Source organism: Hibiscus syriacus, unplaced genomic scaffold, assembly GCF_006381635.1.
Source record: "Hibiscus syriacus cultivar Baekdansim isolate YM2019G1 unplaced genomic scaffold, ASM638163v2 tig00110388_pilon, whole genome shotgun sequence".
Lineage (NCBI taxonomy): Eukaryota > Viridiplantae > Streptophyta > Magnoliopsida > Malvales > Malvaceae > Hibiscus > Hibiscus syriacus.
Genome location: NW_024062718.1, coordinates 627,151 through 640,109, shown reverse-complemented (window position 1 = coordinate 640,109; position 12,959 = coordinate 627,151). Strand labels below are relative to the sequence as shown.

At 33.8% G+C, this 12,959-nt stretch overlaps 1 protein-coding gene and 1 pseudogene across 4 annotated transcripts; both read left to right on the top strand.

Annotated features, from left to right (window-relative positions):
• The first annotated feature begins 460 nt into the window (after positions 1-460).
• Positions 461-1,754, top strand: LOC120123054 (annotated as a pseudogene).
• A 912-nt stretch (positions 1,755-2,666) lies between these two features.
• LOC120123010 (protein CREG2-like) lies at positions 2,667-4,834 on the top strand. Of its 4 annotated transcripts, none has more exons than XM_039142030.1 (6): positions 2,667-2,944; positions 3,356-3,391; positions 4,017-4,218; positions 4,286-4,364; positions 4,510-4,627; positions 4,739-4,834. In XM_039142030.1, the coding sequence occupies exons 1-6, from the start codon at positions 2,784-2,786 to the stop codon at positions 4,761-4,763; spliced, it is 621 nt and encodes a 206-aa protein (XP_038997961.1). In that variant the 5' UTR covers positions 2,667-2,783; the 3' UTR covers positions 4,764-4,834. The 4 variants fall into 4 exon arrangements, with proteins under 4 accessions (XP_038997961.1, XP_038997962.1, XP_038997963.1 ...); XM_039142031.1 differs by having other exon boundaries at positions 4,745-4,778; XM_039142032.1 differs by lacking the exon at positions 4,739-4,834 and having other exon boundaries at positions 4,510-4,631.
• The last annotated feature ends 8,125 nt before the right edge of the window (positions 4,835-12,959 follow it).

Genomic DNA, 12,959 nt, shown 5'->3' with positions numbered 1-12,959 from the left:
TCCGACGGTGTGAGGCGTCGAAGTTCTGGGGGCGTGACATTATTATTTGTGCTGCTTATTTATATATTTCTTTCACCACCTTTAGACTATTTGTTTCCTGTTTATTTAAGAACATATGAACAAAAATGGAAAAGAAAAGAAAAAAAACTAGGCGTGTATCAATGGAAACTCTGCTAAATTCCCAAATAACTGCGTAAAAGATTACATTTTTGAGTCAGGGGGCTCCTCTCATCTTCTCTGAACTTCAAAGGTTCCATCTTTCATTTCTTTGATTCAGTTCCTCTGCTATTTTTCCCGGGTATTGTCTTCCCTTATTAAGATCTCTTGGTTGGTTTTTTTTATTTCTATTATTGTTTGCTATTTACCAGTTGTTTCTCTAAGAACCCAGGATTTTGGTGCCTGTTAAGCACAAAAAAGATTCAAACTTTAGCGTTCTGTTAGTTCCTTGGATTTTGCAAAGATGGATTGTAAGATGTTTGAATTGCTTTTCTGGGTTTCTTCAGTCTTGTGTTTGGCATGCTCTGCTATAGGGTTTAAACCTGCAGACAACTAGCTTATTGATTGTGGATCAGTTACTAATAACACAGTAAGTGGTCGAGTTTTCATGGCTGATGACTTAGCCTCTAAATTCCTTTCTGCACATGAAGTGTTGTTGGGAACACTTCAAAATCTATTACCCCTTCAGCTGTTTCACGGCTCTATCGAACAGCGAAGATCTTTACCGGTGTATCTGAGTATACGTTTTCTATCAGCCAGCAAGGAAGACATTGGATTCGCCTTTATTTCTATCCATATGTTTATGCTAGTTAAGATTTGAGCTTGGCAAGGTTCGATGTTTCCACTGAAAACCATGTCCTTCTCAGCAGTCTCAGTGTTGGAGTTCCTCTTGTCAAAGAATTCTCTGTTAATGTAACCACCAACAGCCTCACCATCATATTCACTCCTTCAGAGAATTCATTTACTTTTATAAATGCTTTAGAAGTTGTTTCGGCCCCTGATCGGCTCATTCCGGACGATGTACGTACCGTTAAATCATCAATGGGGTTCCAAGGCTTGATGTGGCAGGCACTAGGGACTGTTGCTAGGGTGAATATGGGAGGACCGATGGCCTCCTTCGACAACGATACACTTTCTCGGACATGGGTCCCTGATCAGAGTTCTCTTATTGAAAAGAATCTTGCCTCAACTGTATCGAATATTAGATCTGTTAAGTATGTTGATGGTGGATCAACACCAGAGATTGCTCCAGCTTCTGTTTATGGTACCTGCACCAAGATGAACTCCTTAGGCGACCCTATTAGGCGACCCTAATAGCAACTTCAATGTGACCTGGGAATTCAACGTGGATCAGGGATTTCAGTACCTTGTTAGGTTTCATTTTTGTGATATTGTCAGCACTTCTCTTAATCAGCTGTATTTCAATGTTTTCATCGACTCCTCAATGGTTGTTCGGGAACTTGATCTCAGTACTTACTCGGTTAATGTTTTGGCTGCTGCATATTATATGGATTATGTTACAGATTCAGCCATGACGAATAAGCTTCGACTAAGCAGCGGTCCATCGAATTTACATGATGTTTACCCCTGATGCCATACTAAATGGGCGTGAAATCATGAAATTGAACAATTCTGATGGCAACCTTACTGGCTCGGGAAATGCGAGTACTCCTCGTTCAAGTTCAAAGAATAAAGTTGGTGCTATAGTCGGTGTGAGTGTTGCTGTGGCTTTTGGAGTGCTTGTGTTAAAAGATTAAATCATTTTATTTTTTATTTTTTTTAAAGTTTATAAATTTAAAATTAATTAAAATTAAAAAATAATACTTGTGTTAGTGGTGGTTTTGATGACAACAATATACTTTAAATGATATTATTAGCCATTTAATAATAACCAAATGACTTAGTTTGGTGGTTAGGCATCAAGGTTTTAACCTTTAGACCTAGGTTCAAATCCCATGAGTTGTAAAATTTTGTGGAGGTCCTTTTTTAATTTAATAATAAATCCATCAACCACGTGATAACATCTGATTGGTTGCTATTAATTTAATAAAAAATAATTATTAATTAATTTTAAAAAATTGTTAATGCAGGCATCACACGTGGACATACTACATCAACATTTAGTCTACGTGAATTTATCACGTCATCATCTACTATTATATGAGCATGTCACATCAGTATTTCCTTCGACATGTTTTAGCTAAGTTAATTTCAAACGTTGGCCGTCAGTTGACTAACAATTTTTATCAAACGATGATACTTTTTGACCTAAAATGAATTTTGAGGGGGTTAAATGTTAAAAAAATAGAGACAAAAATTACATATATTAGGTATTTATTTGTATTATGCCTTTCAAGATCGGTGGGGTTGAAGTTCATCAATGTTTTTTTTTTTTTGAACTTTTGAAGTTGATCAATGTTGATTGCTTTGTTGGGACCCTGAAATCTATCTCGAGTTGAAGTGCCCAATCTTGTAAAATCAGTGCACTGTATTATTATGTTCTACCATAGACGTAGTCATGTAGATGCATTAGGCAATGTAAATATTGGGCAAAGTTGACGACTTTGACAAAAGGTACAATCACAACAAGCAATAGCATTGTTTCATATCGTGTGCTCGACAGCATAGGATTAAAACACCCCCTATCTTCCAGCGATAAATTCGTTGCCTTTGCCCATACTCGTCTTCAAAGTCCCAAACTTTCTATATAAATACGGATACTGTCGAGTCGACTTCATATTCATCTACTTCTGTAGAAAAACAGTCATAAAGAAATACAAAAAAAAATGGAAACCAAAGGCTTTTTTTACTGTGTTTTGGTCTTGATTTTCCTGTTTTTTCAAGGATGCGTTGATGGAAGGTTATTAGCTGAACCCAAACCTGATAGAGATGCTGCTGCTGCCTATGCTCGTTGGTTGGTGTCTCAGAATTCTTGGGGGATTTTAAAGTAAATATTTTTTCTTTCTCTTTTGATTTTTTTTACTTTTCATTATTATACAAAAGCAATTGCTGCTTGGTTTGGGATTGTAATTTGTAATTTGGATTCTGTGTTTTGTTTTCTTGTTCTTCAATTGTCTGATTAGATTACCCAGTTGATTGATACTGTTGAAGTTATGATTTCAAGTATCTGCAGATGAAGCTTTGGCTTCTTTCTTTTTCTCAAAGATTAATCGTTGAATAATTATCTAAACCACGGCCAAATAATACATGTTTTAAAGATATATTTAAAAAATTAATTAAAAAAAGAAGCAGAACTTATGTTGTTCCATTGATAATATCTGTTGTTGAATTATTATTCTTTAATCTAAGAAAACATTGGTGTTTTGGGTTTGCCTTATTTGTCATTTTGATTTTGCAGCACAATATCAATTGAATTGGAAGGGTCACCATTTGGGTAAGTTTTTCTCATATATATATATATATATATATATATATATATATATATATATATATTGAATATGTTTATTTATGTATTGGTAATGCAATGAAGATAATCCTCATGTTTAAGCTCAATACATTGTTTCTTTCTTTGACTTATGATTGTATTTGGGATATTTGGTGGTAATTTGTGTTATCTGAACTTGGGGCAAGTGTCGTATATAGGTGTATATCCGCAGTTTTTCGTATATTTGGAGGATTGTACATACATTACCGGTGTCAAATATATGTTGGACGAAGTACTTCAGGGGAAGGGAAGAGTCGGAATAACAGAGGCATTGATTATTTTGGATTGTTTTCAAGATTAACAAAATTAACTAGAGAGAAAAAAAAAAACGATCATGGATAATCTGAATCTTATTTCAAATCTGTGGTTTTACTGGTATGGATTAGATTTTAATGAGATCTGATCACTGTTTTTCATATTTTTTGGAGCTTTTGTTTACAATTCTCCTGCATGCAATCGTCTGATAATATTCATGACTCAAAATTATGCAGTGGGTATCTCATTTTCATGATAGACATTTGGTATTCAAAGCTACTTGTATGAACATGTCAAGAACGTTAGCTTGTGCCTGCAGGAATGTTGTTTCGTTTAGTGATGGGGTACCCAGCAAAAGTACCGGTGTCCCGTATTTCTATTTGACAACCCTTGATCCAACAGCAAGAAATGCATTAAAAGACCAGCGGTCCTCACTTACAATCAGTGAGTATCCGCTCGGAACTTGCGGCAATGCCGACCCAGAAAGCCCTACATGCGCAAAACTCACACTCACGGGAAAGGTACGTTGCTAAATCCAGTTTTCTTTCATCCCCATTGAGCTTATCATGTCACATATGGTGTTTTTAGTTGGTACTAGTTGAAGCAAACTCTAAAGAGGCCGAATTTGCTCAAACTGCATTGTTCACAAAGCATCCTGAGATGAAGGGTAAATCTTATCCCAAACAATTGTTGCTGTTGTTTGCCATTATTTCATTTAACTTTGGGGTGCCCATATCCGGCAATATCTAGATATGAATACACTGGAGTCCGAGTAATCTACTTACCGATTTTGCAATGGTTGGAGTGTACAGGGTGGCCTAAGGGTCATGATTTCCGGGTTTTCAAATTGGGGATCGAAGACATCTTTATGATTAACTGGTTTGGTGGACCAAAATCTCTCACAGTTGATCAATACCTCAAATACCAAACGTGAGTATCAAAGCTTTTCTTTTTACAGTCAAATGATTACAGGCCTTAGCTTATTTTACTTTATGCTATTTAAGTTTTCGTCCCATTGGTATGGGTCTTTGCCATCTACAGGAACAGATTTGCCGTTAATAAGTGAAAGGGTGAATGCAATGCCCAACTCCATTCCCATACATGGTTATAATTGTAAACTGTGATTAATGATAACTTGTGAATAAATCAAACGCAGTTGTTATTGTGTATGTGTTGTTTACGTTTCACTGTAGATTTGGCATCGTCACAATACTTCTGGGAGAGTAATAGAGTATGCGTTGGTTAAAATCAAGTTAACTGAACCATTCAGTTAATTTGGCAAAATCAGCAAAGTAGAACAATCGCTTAATATAACAATAAATGATCAAATCATATCGTTTTTTTTTTCTAAATAGGTGTTTAAATCTTTTTTCGATTAATCTAGGTGTTTTAACGTGCAAATGATATTACTTTAGGTGTTTGAGCCGTAATCGTTGTTAAAAAATTTCATTAAGTGGCACGTATTACGTTAATGTAATTTTAATATATATATTTAAAATAAAAAATTTAAAAATATAATTTTATTTAAAAAAAATTCAAAACTTTTGAAATTCTTTAAAAAAAACTTAAAATTTTAAAAACCATTATTCCAATCTCTATATTCACGCTGACTACTCCTATTCGCCACTGTTGGCATCAATGAACCTCCACTCATCCCAATCGTCACTAATGACACAGTCACCCAAAGAATCCCTAATTGACGATTTAAACAGACAAAAATAATCCTAGAATCTCAAAATTGAAGCTACCCAATGACTTCGTTGCAGCCACAACGGTAGGGCAATGACGATTGACAATGGAGACGGCATGACGACAACGATGTTGATAGTTGTGGTTAGAATGGAGAAATTAGGGTTAGGATTAAGGATTAAGGATTTGTTGATGATTTTAAGGATTTTATTTTTTATATATAGAAAAATTAGAGTTTTTTTTAATATATAATAATAATTTTAAGTTTTTTAAAATAAAATTTTTAAAATTACTAGAACGTGTCACATAACACTTAATAGAATTTTTTAACGATGGTCATGACATAGATACCTAAAACGGTAAAGCTTGTAACGTTAGACACATGGATTGACAAAAAAATTTAGACACCTATATATATAAAAAAAGATATATTTTAGACATTTATTTTTATATTAAACCTAGAAAAATATCGAAATAAAAGTCTTAGAGTTTATTTTTCCAAATGATTTTTTTACATTGTGCTAAAGAAGACAGTTTGAATGAAATGATATCTTTCAAAAAGATAATTGGATAATATGACGTTTTAAACTCGACCCGAAACTTAAATTCAAATCTTAATATTAAATATATGAAAATTTCAATGTTAAAATTATTAATAATATAAAATTTTTAATCTATTCGTAACTTTTTTTAATGTTAAGTGTAAAACAATTATTTTAATTCGTTAAAAATTTAATTTAAATTTAAATCAAATTTATCTAATTAAATATTAATCAAGTTTTCATCAAAATAAACTCCACTAATTTTTATTTTTCTTATCTCATCTACAATACTAATTTCAACTATAATAAAATAACCAAAAATCAAAGCTAAAGCAATTGAGTCTGACGACATTCGCATTTGGTGGTGAGTAAATTATTATAATCTTTGGAATTCAGTGTGTGTCAAAACAACAATAAAAAGGAATTCTTGGTTCCTGCACTGCTGCCCAAAACTAGACTTTACAGCTAAGGCTGAAAATGAAAAATATTAATTACATATGATTTTAACATTGTCAGGAATAATAACGATTATCATATATTTTCAAGAATGTCAGTCCACTTTTAACTAAGGCTACATATCTGCAAACGACAACATTTTATCCTTTAATCAATCCACTGCCACTCAAATTCGAGTCCAACTGTCAACTCTGCTAATCAGCTAACCAAGCATTCGAAATGGGGTCCAACCAGTTCCTCGATCGCTTGGAAGCTTGGAGCTCCGGTTGCCGCAACAACATGAGTCTCTAAGCACAAAGGTTAATCACCAAGCATGCATCTTTGGATTTATAAAAATAATTTTAAATAAAAAATATTTAAAATATTTAAAATATATATGAAATTTTTAAGAACGACAATCTCTCCTCAGTCAATCCCTGCTCGCATTATTCTGGAAGTACTTTGTGAACCTCAGCCTGTATAAGTTGTGTACTTTAACGAGAGTCAATGTGGAACTCTTGGCTCAATTCTTTGTATGCAAATGCTTACATTTTTTTGCAGGAGCTCATCTCTTCAAGTATCTGAGATACTCTTAACAATACGAATCCATCATAGATTATGAGTACGAGAAATAAACTCCCAAATTAATAGAGTTTCGATACAACAACACTAACAAGCCAAAAATTCCGTCAACATCATATAAATAAAATCTACTTAAAATATGTGCAACTTTTCTCAACATTGAATGTAACCCCCTAGATCCAGCCTATGCGTTTCGATTAAATCTAATGGATCACATTCATTATTCTTAAAGACATTTTCTAAAACCATTATTCAATCAATGAAAAATCACATTATAAATGACATTTATGAAATTATAATAGATTATATTATAAAACCCCAATTCATAAATATAATATTAAAAAGAAACAAATTAATTTAAAACATGTTTTAAAAATCCAAATTACGATAAACCGAATATAAATAGCAAAAGAATAATCATTATAAAATCCAATACTTTAAAATAAGGTCCATGTTATCAAAATAAAGTCAACTTAAAAGATAAAACATTACATTCAGATATACTTCAAGAGATATGTTGATCCTCCAAGTGCTCGATCAGGGGTATCTAACCAACAGTATCTGAAAGGGGAAAACATTTCGAAAAGTGAGCTAGGCTCAGTGTGTCCCAACATTACTATAAAATTATGATAGGTACACTAAACAAGGCATAGTCCAGTAAATCTCATAAAATCATTGTAACATCCTCAATACTAGGTTAGTGACCAAATTGTAAAGTTTCAGAAATTGGTGATTAAAGTAGAAGAATGAAATAGTTCAATGATTTATTTGGGAATATTTTCAGAAAGTTGTTAGTAATTATTAAATGAATTAAGGGCAAAGTGGTCATTTATCATAAAAGATATTTTTTTATCTCTTTAAGAAGAGAAACACGTGGGAGGGGAAGGAGTATCTGGAAAACTCTTATTCTTCTTGCTTTCTTCTTCTCCAACGTGTTGAGCAAAGGTGAGTTTAATTTCAGCTGTTTAATTCTTGGATTTATAAGTTGATTTTGATTCTTTGAGTATTATATAAGCTTAAGGAAAGCTTATATAAGCTTTAAACATCAATAATAGAGAATTAAAAAGGAAATATATGAAGGGTGTAGAAATGGACTTTTGTTATAGAAAGGTTTTTGAAGTTCTAAAGCTGAATTTGACTTGTCAATGGTCTAATTAAGAAGTTAGAAGCAATTGAATGGAATTTGGAACATGTTAGAAATTGAGTATGATTCTTGAATTTCTTAGGGAAGATAGAATTTTGAGGTTAAAGATGATTTATATGGATATAAGTTGGTTTAAGTAATGGTAGTTGAGTTTAATGACATATTAGAGGTTTAAAATAGAAGAATTAAGGGAAGAGTTGATGATTTTCGTGCTAAAATGCAAATTCTGGGCAAGGTGTATCAATGCATATTTAATGTGCATCGATGCACTCTTTAAAGAAGAAACATCGAATGCAATTGGTGCATCGATGCATAAGGAGTGCATCGATGCATCCCCTTAAAATGGAAACATCGAGGGTAATTTGTGTATCGATGCATGGGTAGTGTATCGATGCATGGGTAGTGCATCGATGCACATGTTAAAGAATGCATCGATGCACTGTAGAATGCATCGATGCACTTCAAGGGGAAATGGAAATAGACATTTCTTTTAGTCTAAGAAATGATAGATTAGAGTATATCAATTGGATACTGATATGTATCAATATGTGATTATGTAGATATCGAACACGAACAAGTTCCGGAACGATCATCAAGTTAAGATTCGATCGAAAGAAAGGAAAAATCATAAAAGTTGATTGAAACTTAGTGAGGCTCAGGTGAGTGCATATTAATTCGTTTATGGTGCTAAATGGAAACAAGACTTGTGACAAGTCTATTTCCTATGTTGAATGCATGAATATATGATTGTACGTATATGCATGACATAAATTATATGTATGCATGATTATATGTGTTAACATGCTTTTGAATGTAATGATATGAGAAGTATGTGCTATGTGATGTATATATATGAGCCATATGATAGGATATATGTGAACATGAGAAAACAAAGTATAAGATATAAGCTATGTAATCTTATGAGAATATGAAAAGAAGCTATGTGACTACATATATATGTGGAAGAAGCTATGAGCTTATATGACGTGATATGAAAGTGTACATGTGAATATGTGACATGATAGATTGATAATGCCCATGTTATGTGTAAAGAGAGCTAGAGGTATAGTTGGCATGCCAAGAGTCGAGGGTTCTACGTGGTCCTTCGGGACATATATGTATTCTTTGGAACATTTACAAGGTCTTATGAGACACATATGTGATCCATTGAAATATGTATATGGTTCTTAAAGAGTGGTCCTTCGGGACAAATACAGTACATAGGTCCTTCGGGACAAATCTCATAGCCCCTAGTGGGACCCCATACGAGCTGTCGTGACAGCATAGTGCACAACCTCAATAGACTCACATATATACAGTTCTCACAGATGTACATGGGCTAACAAAGAGAGATAATAATAAACATATATATTACATGTAAAGTATATGCTTTTGTGATATGAATTGTATTATATGATTGATATGATGATGTGTATATGTGTACATTTGATTACATGAAATGCTATATTGTTTTGTGTAATAGCATGATATGATATGTTCATACATGATTAAGTAATTAAAGTTACTTTATTGTGTTTAATGCCTCACTAAGTCATAGACTTAGCGTGTGAGTGTTTCACACGTAGGTTTTGGAAAACAAAAAGAGAAGTTTAGAGGAGCAAGACAGGTCAGCATTTTTCCTTACAAAGTTTCAGATCAGAAAATAAATAATTTAAATGTGTTTGGTTAATCTGAACATAGTTGGCATGTACTAATTGATTGAGCTGAATATGATCTGATCGATTTTGCTTATTTTGGTCAATTTATGTAAATAAACAGTTTTTATTTTAATGAAAGTTTTAAATTTTCTTTGAATTTTGTCAAGAGTCAAAGTTTGAAAAGTCAATGTGACACCCCAGACTCGTATTCAGGTCGGATACGGGTTGAGGGTGTTACAATCATACTACAGTAAATCCCATAAAAGAGTTACCCTAAGGGAACATCTTAGGGCCTGAGAGCCTACCCAAGATAGATTTCGGGGCCACGAGGCCTACTTAAGAACACATCTTAGGGCTGCAAGGCCTACCCAAGAATGATCTCAGGGCCGTAGAGCCTACCTAAGAGTCACATTAGGTCCGTAAAATTTTCCAGCTTAATCAGACTTGTACTTTATAAATTCGTATCTCAAAAATACAATTGCACCGTAACATAAATTCCATAAATCCATAAACATGGTAATCATATATCAGTTCAAACAAAAAATCATATAGCAGTCATAAACCATAAACCATCGCAATAAATCGGTGCATCAATAAAACAATAACCATAGAATTCAGTGTACCATATGTTAAAACAATTAAAACAATTCAGTAATAAAATAGGGAACACGCCTCGATAATAGGTTCAAATAGTAGATCTAGTTATTGCTGGCCTCGCCACGCTCTACTACAGTTTTCGAACCTAATTCATAATAACACTATATTACTAATGGGTAACATAATTAATTTCTGAAATCATAAAATTTACGGGTCATATGGATGAATATTGGCACACGTGGTTTAACTTATCTAGAGGAGCTGGGTCGAGCTGTCGAGCGATCAGAAGAGTCTCTTTGTACCTTCAAACAATAATAATTTATCAGTCCCCAGTCTTAATTATTCAAAGCTACTCTTAAGTATATATACATTTTCCGGGTTTGACTATCAATTTGGAGGCTTTCGAGTCTAAATTTTACCAAACGGATTGCGGAATCAGGACGTCGAAAACAAAAAATATGACTTTTCAAAAATTCAAATTTTTGGTCAAAGTCAAAGTCAACTACTTTGACTGACGATTTGGAGGCCTTCGGGTTCGAATTTGGTGAAACAGACTTCGAAAACGGATTCGAGACGTCGAAAAATGTTAAAATAAGTATACCCGGAAAAAGTCAATGAACGTTTGCTAGCCGATCAATGTCGGTCAAAGTTCTGGTCAACTGTGCTCACAATCAACAGTCAACTTTTACAAAAATAGCACCTTAACATAAATTAATTACGAAACTAACACCCTTTTAAAAATACTTATGAAACTAACACCCTTTTAAAAATATTTACAAAATTAACACCCTTTTAAAAATATTTACAAAAATAGCACCCGGGTCGGGTCGGGTCAGACCGGTCAAACCTGTTCTGACTGGTCAAGCCAGTTCATATCGGTTTAGACCGGTCAAGCCGGTCAAACAATGCTTATCTTCCTTTCGTAGCTCCCCCACGCGCAGGGGCGGCGCGTGAGGCCTCCTCCAGTTTCCAAAAATTCCTGAAAAAAATTCCTAAAATTCTTTTAATCAATTTCAATACACTTACCAAGCTCGGTTCAAATTTTTGAATGGTGGAGAGCTCGATTTCAACAAATCGAAAAACTTTGACTGCTTTACCTTCCTCACGCGCTGCTGCCAACGGAGACAATGAGGACATCGTCGAACTCGGAACGACACAAGGAACACGATGGTGCGGGCATGGTTTTCAGAACCGGACCGGTTAGCGAACCGGTCATGCTACTGGTTCACTGGTTCAACCGGTCGAACCGCTCCGACTGGTCGAAAGAACCGGACGACGTCATAATTATTTAAAAAATTAAATAAAAATACCAAAATTATTTAATAAAAAATAATTTTTTATATCGCAAGTCATATTCAAAGCAAGTCATAACATATATAAGTTAAAAACCATAAAATCAAGTGAAACAAAATAATTCAAATTTACTACAACATAATATTTAAGGTAAAACATATTAAATAATAAATATAATTATATAACTATAATTAAAAAAAAATTTGGGTTAAAAAAATTATAACAAAATGATATTGTTTGGTTTAATTTTTTTTAAACAATCCCACATGGTTAAGAAACATAGAAGAGCATCCCAAAAGTCTAAAGAGTAAAAATATGAGAACAAAACAATCTCACATTGCTAAGAAACATAGAAGAGCATCTCAACTAACTTCTATAAATAATAGAGGTAATTTGACATTCAAAATCATGGAGCCTTTTGGTGAGCATTGAGTAAACTATTCTTTCACTTCAATCAAGCTCGAATTTTAGGCTTCAATCGAGCTTCTAAATTTTTTTTGAGTTCAAGCCTTTTTGAGTTCAAGTTTCAATATTATATTTCGAGTTTGAGTTGAACTTGATAATTTTTAGCTTGTGAGTTTGAGTTGAGTTGATCTTACTTTTAAAGTTTTCAAGTTCGAGTCGAGCTCAGCAATACTCGAGTTCGACTTAGCTCGTTTAACAAACGACGTTGTTTGGTTAAATTTTTTTTTAAAAAAAAATCCCGGTTTTTCCCGATTTTTTTCGGTTTTCAGCCGGTCCGTTCGAACGGTTCAGCGGTTCTGGCCGGTTAACTAATAGCGGTTCAACCGGTTTAGATTGAACCGGACTAAGCAACGGTTCCCGATTGAACCGGTTGAACCGGCCGGTCCGGTCCGATTTTCAAAACAGAGGGTGCGGGAGGTGTCGAAAACTGAGCAACGTTCGGCAATGAATTTAATATTTTCTCTGACTCAAAATTCCCGACGTTTGGCAGCGTTTCGCTATAATTGGTTTTCTGGGTTTTGTTCACGGGTCGAAGATGAACACGATGGTGGTTTTAATTTGACGATCGGAGGTCAGACGACGTCGGAATCGAGCTTAAAAGAAGGTTGTTGGAAGGGGAATTTTATGAATTGGTTTTCTGTGTGTTCACGCAGAAACCAATTCATTTCCTTTGAAAGAAAAACACTCAAACGTATAATTCAGAGTTTGGTCACTGAATTTCCTTCAACTTTTAAAATGGACTTCAAGTTTTTAAAACTTTTAATTTAGTCACCAAATTTCACCAAATTAATATATATATTTCGTTTTTCCGGGTTGTTACATTGAAATCCCAAACTTAAGACTAGCAATGCAGGTGA